Source organism: Paramormyrops kingsleyae, chromosome 7 (assembly GCF_048594095.1).
Source record: "Paramormyrops kingsleyae isolate MSU_618 chromosome 7, PKINGS_0.4, whole genome shotgun sequence".
Taxonomy (NCBI): domain Eukaryota; kingdom Metazoa; phylum Chordata; class Actinopteri; order Osteoglossiformes; family Mormyridae; genus Paramormyrops; species Paramormyrops kingsleyae.
Window position 1 is genome coordinate 5,976,976 of NC_132803.1, and position 8,514 is coordinate 5,985,489.

The 8,514-nt window shown below is 43.7% G+C and overlaps 1 protein-coding gene across 1 annotated transcript; it reads right to left on the bottom strand.

Moving 5' to 3' along the window:
* Nucleotides 1-313: 313 nt before the first annotated feature.
* stoml2 (stomatin (EPB72)-like 2) lies at nt 314-6,521 on the bottom strand. The gene is made up of 10 exons (XM_023838905.2): nt 6,327-6,521; nt 5,724-5,876; nt 5,546-5,645; nt 5,414-5,472; nt 5,172-5,273; nt 4,774-4,908; nt 3,130-3,274; nt 1,888-1,967; nt 1,561-1,689; nt 314-1,432 (listed from the first exon to the last, which is right to left on the bottom strand). The coding sequence occupies exons 1-10, from the start codon at nt 6,366-6,368 to the stop codon at nt 1,283-1,285; spliced, it is 1,095 nt and encodes a 364-aa protein (XP_023694673.1). The 5' UTR covers nt 6,369-6,521; the 3' UTR covers nt 314-1,282.
* Nucleotides 6,522-8,514: the final 1,993 nt, after the last annotated feature.

The window sequence follows — 8,514 nt, forward strand, 5'->3', positions numbered from 1 at the left end:
AAATCAACAGTAACAGAATAAAAACTAAAGTAAGGAAATACATGGGTGTATTGGGTGGTTGTTGCAAGTACTGGGTTGAAATTAGGAGAGGATTTGAAAAAGCACTTTGACAAACACATAAACCGATATGAAAATCATTTAAACATAACTTTTTTTTGCACAGTGCTGTATGTTTTGGAAAGCAAGAGTATATATCAATGGAAAAGGAAGTGCATTATGTAACCATGTTATTATTTATACTGAGCGTATGTTCAAAAATTCTCCTGAAACTTCTGAATACGGTTTAGAAATGCTGGGGGGAAAAAAGACAACAGCCTTTTCTGAATATTTAATATTTCACAGGTGTACAATCTTCACAATTCTCCCTCATAAAATGGCTTGCTAATTACATATGATAATAGTACATAATGACTGCAGAAATGTCTTCTATCCAAGTCAAATTATGTACTGTGGTGTGACTGAGAAGCTCAACATTTCTCTCACACATTTTCATTAATCAGCTTCAGGCATCCCACTGCAGTGCATCTCTGTATGTCAAACATGGGCACATTTGTGCTAAGAATTAATTACTGGGTAGAAGAATTACAGTGATAAAGCTTAAAAGGTGGAGGCACCAACTCGCAGTACTTGTGAATATGGTGAGATGCTGCTGAATGGCTGGGGTACCAGAAATCACATCAACCACCAAACTTGCACTGGAGACCTACGGCATCCCAGCGAGTGATGCTTAGGTTCACATACAAGTCAGGAATGTGTGTGTTACACTGGAAACTGGAGGATGAATCAGTGTGTGTTACACTGGAAACTGGAGGATGTACACCTGAAGGAATTTAAACACAATGGGAAAAAAAATACAAACGGCGGAAAAACAGAATGTTGACGATTTTGCCTGTAACTTAAGCCTGGTCATCTGGCTTCTCCCGAGGATGTCTTTCCTTCAGGTCTTCCACCTTCAGGAGGGTAAGCAACAGCGTCCAAAAAAGCCACAGAGTCTCTGCATTTCTGTTATGTTCCAGCAGTTGAGGAATCTCTCCCCAAATTAGTCATGTTTTGGATACATCGTCCGACTAAATGTTTGTTATCTGATCATAAGACTTGGGCATTATTCACACCACAAGTTTGGTACTATTACTTTCTCATGGAACAATGACCGTAGTGCTGGAATACTGCAGAAATGCAGACACTGTGGTCTCTGGGCCGGCCTGCCCACCTCTGCTCGAGCCAGTTCTTGAAAAGGACTGAAATCGGCCTCCTCTGCTCGGCAACAGTCCGAGTCTGTGATCTATTGACCACCAGGAGGCGATAGTGAGGATCCCTCACTGAGGTGTTTCTCCTCGGTCTCCGCTCTCAGAATGCTGGCCGCTGTGTCCGTGGTAGCGGTAGATAGCCTGCCCTTCTTCGGCTGGGCCAGGCTGCCGTAGATGGTCATGGCCTGACGGACATGAGAAGGAGATGGTCACCCTGGGCACCCAATGACAGCCAAAGTCGACCGCGAACGCAGATGCTAATTCAAAAAATGCCTGATGCGGTTGCAGCTGGGGAGGCTGCAAGCTCAGTCACCTGGGAGACCATGCTGCTGATGTCTCCAGTGTTTGAAGGCAGCAGGATGGTGTTGGTCTCCTTGGCCAGGTTGGAGAAGGCAGATACATACTGCTCGGCGACACTCAAGGAGGCCGCGGCATCGCCATTCTGCAGAAACACGATCCGCCAGGTTACCCCAGTACACATTCCACCATATGAACATACGGGGGGGGGGGAGACAGGGTCCCCTTCAATCAGGAGGCATCAAAGCATTCATACATTAAAACTGAATGCGTCTCTAAATCACTATTCTCTACGTCTGACTAACCCATCCACGCTCACAGCCAACACGCCCAGCATGTCTACCTGCTCTGTCAGGGCGTCAGACAGCAGCTTAATGGCTTTAGCCTTTGCCTCTGCTTTGGCCAAGACAGCATTGGCTTCACCTGGGGAAATTGGAAGAAAAGAGAATGAGGGATTCCCTCTCGTACCCATCCATCCAAACACACACACACACACACACACACACACACACACACACACACACACACACACACACACACACACACACAGAGGACAATCTAAAGACACCAATTAGTCTAGCTAGCATGTCTTTGGGCTGCAGGATGAAACTGGAGTGCCTAAACCACATCCGTGTAACACAAGAGAACATGAAACCTCCACAGACAGAGTAGAGGTAGGATTCAGATCCCCAACCTGAGGGTGTAAGTCAACAGTGCTACTCATTGAAGTACCATACCACTTACACCGATCAGCCGTAACATTAAAACCACCTGCCTAATATTGTGCTGCCAAACCTTTGCCGATTGGTTGACTACAAGCACCAGCACTAACGTGGAAGTTATGCAGAAGACAGAAATAGTAGAGCAAAAACGGAGCTGATGGAATCATTTTTCTGCCGATCTCAATGACATTAAATCGGGGCTGAGATTTAAGTAAAAGCATGGCATTAAAGCCATAATGCATTAATATTTTTTATTTAATCGCATTAATGCATGTGGTATTCATTAATAAATAGTTTTGCATTTCTTGCTAGGAGAATCTTATCTCCAGAACTTGACGTACAAATCTTCCTTTCCTTTCTTTTTTTTTTTTTTACAGGTATATTTTCTCTAATATCGCTTGAAGATCGATCTACTGGCAAGAGCTAGTAATTTATAAACAAGTCACGGGTCGTATAAATAAAACGCCGTGTCCCTTTTTGAACCAATATAGGACACAATTCACCACCTATTTTCGGACTGTCTGATCAAACCCCTCAATCCCCCCAATTACTGACAATAACTACCACACGACGTCTTCCTCCTCCATTGCTTTGGAGTGGTGGAGTGATTATGGCGTGTATGAAATTTACGTGTGAAGTTTAACCGACAAGCTTTTTGCGTCTCCCATGCCTATTTAGCATAAAGGTCACAGTTCCTGTTTTGCAGTGTGAAAGAGACACGGAAGTGGCAGAGAACGACAAAAACTGACAAAAAAAAAAATCGAGACAGTCCGGGAACTCGAAACCAGGTTTGTGGACTTGGCTGGGAATGCAGGTCGCGGGTATGACCGCGCTCTCAGTCTCAGCCTGCATGGTGACGTTACCGGCTGCCTTGTTGATCTGTTCTGCCTTCTCGGCCTCAGAGGCCAGAATCTGTGCCTGTTTCCTGCCTTCCGCCACGTTGATGGCTGCCTCTCTGGTGCCTTCGGACTCCAGCACGGTGGCCCTCTTCCTTCGTTCTGCCTCCACCTACGGGCCAATGATTACCACATTCTGACACATTAACTCGTTACCAAGATAACCATAACCAGCAACTATAATTCTCCACCCGGTTACCCTTTTCCAAAGAGTCCTAACCACACTCAACAGTCCACCACAGGGGTGTACACAGTGCTGGTGCTGACACAAGATATTGACCATGTTCAAATCTGTCAGACCAAATATTGAAGAGCTTGTATCCTTCCTTTGTATCTGCTGATAAGTCAAATATCATTTTTGGGTGAAAAGAAGTAAAGTACTAAAGAACCATTCAGATAGAACTCGGCGATATGGCCTAAAAATTTAATAATATTTTTTCACAATAAATCCGATTTTCCAAAAAAGATGCTTGTAAGTGAGATGGCAGACCACGCCATTGTAAACACTTTTAGAAACTTGTAAAAACTTTTAGCATGTTAATGAATCCTGGCTTTTCCACAGTATGTATGGGCACCATGTCTTTTGCAACATACATCGCGACAGCGTTTGTTGTCGCCTTCCATCGTGCCCCATTCTTATCATATGGCACATAGTTCAAAAACGTGTCAGGGACGGTTTCTTGCTTAAGTTTGGATGTTGTGCTGGTGCTGCAGGTATTTTCATTTCACTGGGAGCTGCACTTCTCCCACTCCGCTGTGTGCCTCTGCTTTAGGTGCTGGAATAAATTTGTCGTGCTGCTTCCTTTGGTTGCAACAGTTTAAAAACAGACTTTGCGACGAGGACTTGTTTGGTCTGTGTCCAACGGCGCAAAACCAAACCATTGCCATGTTGTTTGTGAATCCGCTAGAGTGTTTGGGTGCGCCGCGCTAATTTACCCGTGAAGAACGGTGCATTGCTTTAGTTCCACTTTTGGCGCTCGCATGTAAAATAAGTAATAAAATCGATTTTCCTAAAAACACATAGTCCTGAACTGTAAACTCGAATTAATCGATAAAATCGATTTATCGCCCACCTATCGCCCAAAAGTTTGGGATATCAGTGAGGCTGAGTTGTTAAAATGTAAATGTAATTAAAGAGTCATTTATTTTGCAGTTTTTCTCCAAAGCAACCGACATTTTTAAGAAATGGGGGCAGCGTGTGGCTCAGTGGGCTAAGCCTGTGTGCCTGTAACCAGAAGGTTGCCGGTTCAAACCCAGCCTCAGCATGTCTGCGGGTCCTTGAGCAAGGCCCTTAACCCCCAGCTCCCTGGGCGCTGCTACGGGTGACTGCCCTTTGCAGACAGCTTACTCTACAAGGAGCAAGTTGAGGGAGGTATAAAGACAATTTCCCCACAGGGATCAATAAAGGGTTAATCAGTCCCCAATTGGAAATTCAGGGCCTCCCTCATGGGATGGTGAAACTGCTCTACCAACCCTAGGATGCGACCTAGTGCCCAACCAACCACAGACACAGTGTCCTAACCCACTGAGCCGCACACAGACCTCCAGCTTTCATCTCCAGGTCTCAATGTCCAAACCTTCCAGCAGCTTCCCTGGGAGACATCCACTCACCTGCATCTGCATGGACTCCTTAACACGCGGAGGAACATGAATGTCCTTGATCTCGTACCTAAGGCAGCGAATGCCCCACTCGTCTGACGCCTGGTTGATGGAATGGACGATGTTGGAGTTCAGGGACTCTCTTTCCTACACAGCACAGGTAGGGTTTGAGTGGCAGGTATACTTGGGCGGCCAGAGACACACCTGCTTTTATACTTACAAAAAAGAATGAATTCTAAAAGCAACCACAACTATATAGTGTGATGCTGAATTTCATAGTGTCTTTTGTTCTGATGACTGGTACCTGGTTGTTTGCATGTTATCAAAGGATGGAGAAATACAGAATAAAAAGCGAAAACGGATTCATTGTGTGTCTTTAAGCCATTTGATAAGAGCACACTCTCCCTTACCCGAAAAACTTTGTCAAGGGTCAACTTTCCAAGCTCAGAGCGCATTGTGGTTTGTGCCAACTGAGTCACAGCATATTCTGGATCTTCGACTCCATAGCTGGACTGGAAGGGAACAGGTATGGTTATTAGTCAGCGCGTCATTTATCAGCAATTACATTACTACTAAAGGTTTATGCAATAGCCCAGCAAGAGCTGAACAAAATATTCAGTAAATATTGATGTTCAATAAAAAGCCAGCATACCTTAAAAGGATCTAGTATTCTGAGATACAGAACTCCATCAATCTGCAGTGTCACATTATCTGAAACAGCAGCACGTCAATTGAAAAGAAATAGATCACAGACACATAACCAATGGCAAGGACAGACACTTACCCAGTGAGACGGCAGACTGTTCTGGCACGTCGATGACGATCTCCTTCAGGCTCTGCACATAACGAATTCTGTCCAATATCGGAATAAGGAAATTCAATCCCTGGGAAAAAACAAATAAACAAAATTTAGTTATTGAAGTCATGTACTTAGCTTTGGATGAAGCAGCAGGTTGACTTACTGGTTCCAGGATACGGTGAAACTTGCCCATTCTCTCCACCACCCAGGCCTCCTGCTGAGGCACAAAGAGCACTACAGTGTTCATGGGGAGGCTGGAGGCCCATCTCTGCTGGGCCAGGGCTGCCCACTGTGAGGGTGTGCTGCGGCGAGAGTGCTGCATGGAGACGGGACCGCCATCCAGATGTCAAAGACAATCATGTGTTCTAGTCATCCAGTCCAACACATCGACAGTTTTATCTTAAAGGATTGTAACGTTGTGTTCCAAAAACATGAAACCAGTCAATACAAAATTTCCCTTCAGTATGTATGAACGCAAAATTAACTTTGATTTTATTCTTTCCTCAACAGACCGTACAATTTAACCGCGCAACCTAAAGAAAACATGAGTTTACATTGAGAATTATGTCCATCAATGTATCATTATTAAAAACAAAACAAGTTTGTTTACATCTAACACAGCTAAATTTTAATAAATAAATAAACTAATTGAGCAACAATGCGATAACGCGCCTGCATTGACAGCCAGCGATGGAGCGAAACAAGTGAGTTTACACATCTTACTTAGCTAGTTAACATCAGCACAACTATTTCATTTCAGTATTACCTTCAGAAGAGCACTTCCAGTCCGACAAACAGTGCGAAGCATGTTGTAATTATTATTTCGCCCGTCAGTGAATGTCTATAGATCGAACGACTTTTACTCTCCACTTTATATTCAAACGTGACCCCTGATGATAGGAAGCAGCGAAGTTGCAGCATGCATTCGGTACGGCGCTGAAATCCTTCCCCCTGCAAACAAACGCCGGCTAGATACAGGAAGTCCGACTCTTTTTAGTCTGCCAGATCATTCAGCTGTTGTCTCCCAAACGGCTCTTCATTTAGTATCACTTCTGACTTTTATAATTCAGCAACGTTTTCACCTGTGGTTTGTATATGTACATATATATATATATCACTTCAATTATTCAATGTAATTATACTATACTTTTTAATTTCCATTATTTAAAATTATGTTTGGTATGAAAACATCCATCTATTTTGGGGACCGCTTGTCCTAGTCAGGGTTGAGAGGCAGAGAACAACCCAGGATGGGGCACCAACCCACCGCTGGCTGCAATCACACGTGTACACCTATGGGCCATTTGGTAACTCCAATTAGCCACATTGTTGGACTATAGGGGGAAACTGGAATACCTGGAAGAAACTCTACAATGACACGGGGAGAACATGCAAACTCCACACACATGGAGCTATAGTGGAGACTCAAACCCTGGTCCCAGAGGTGTGAGGCACCAGTGCTAACCACTGCAACCCTGTGCCACCCCTGGTATAAAAACATAATTTAAAAAATCTCAAACATTATTACATGTGTACTGAACATTTTATTTACGTTGTAATTACAGTTTAACTACAAACACCAAACACAGTGCATCTGGTCCTTGGGTATAAATGCATGTTACAATTCTAATGCTACTATAATGTCCATATGAAATAGACACCTATTTATAATTTTCAATGACTTGACATGTAACAGTCATGAGGGAAGTGATGGCTCGGGATGTCAGGCACAGCTGGGGTTCTTTTAACCCTTTCCTGCAGTAAAGCACATTCTCTATCATGCAGTCTGCTGAATGTTTAATTCCTACTTGGATTTGGATGTAGCTTCCACAGCTCTTGTCCTCCACGACTGAGAATTTGGTTGGATGACTTGCAGTCATTTTAGTCTATTCCCCATCAGTTGTGTTCTGTCTTGCCAGGGTCAAAAACTGGCATAAACTGTGTTGTTCATGCCTGTGTACCTGATGCCTGAAGGGACGACTGTGGACACTGCAGCAACAACGGTCCCTGTAGACTTTTCCATGTTCAGTAGCAGACATGCTAGCTTGGTTTATTCTTAAAACCGCACTGGTCGGGTGTACAGTTCTAATACGTCAGTGAAGGTTGGTTGTTAGTAGATCCTGCTCGAAATGGTAGTTTTATCTTAAAAATTGTACATTCTGCCTTTGTGTTGTCTATGTTATTAAAATGCATTTAAATGCTACTTAGTTTGCGACTGTCACTGATCTTGTTTTCTGCTGCTCTTGCACTCCTCCTGTCTCTGTGCTTGTAGATGCCTTTTAACCTAACGGCATGATTGATGTCAGTCGTCACAGTTGATTGGTCGCACGGCACGTACATCAACACAACATTCAGTCGGTGCCTGGTCTGCTCGTGGCCAGCAGTGTGGTCATCCAACGATCAACCAATCATTGTCTTACATTAATGGAAAAAAAAAGAAAGAGAGAGAGAAATTGGCTCTCAGGCAGGAACTGCCCCCTATCATTCATGTAAAGGAGCCACGGCTCATACAGCCAACATGTTTGCGACTGACACACCACTAATGCCATCCACTATACAATATATAGTGGTACTAATGTATGCATGACACAAGAAATGGGGTGGAGGAGAACATGGTGCCTCAAGTGTCAGTCATCGGACAGAAATGCTGATGGTGTGTTAATTTTCCCCAACTTGCCATTTAGTATAAGATGACCTAAATTAAATCCAGTAAGAGATACTGAAAATGCTACTGGCACAATGCTTCACATAAATAAGAACCCAGTAAGTGAGAAAAACCCTGTCGTAACCTCACCAGTGAAACTAAAACCTTGATTTGATTAGCTAATGGCAAAAAGGTGTGATTAACAAGCTGACTTGGTTCAAAAAGGCAGTTCAGACGTTACCATTCTGCCTCCTGCAGGAGCACAATATTTACACAACATTTACATTTACATTTACATTTAGATTAGATT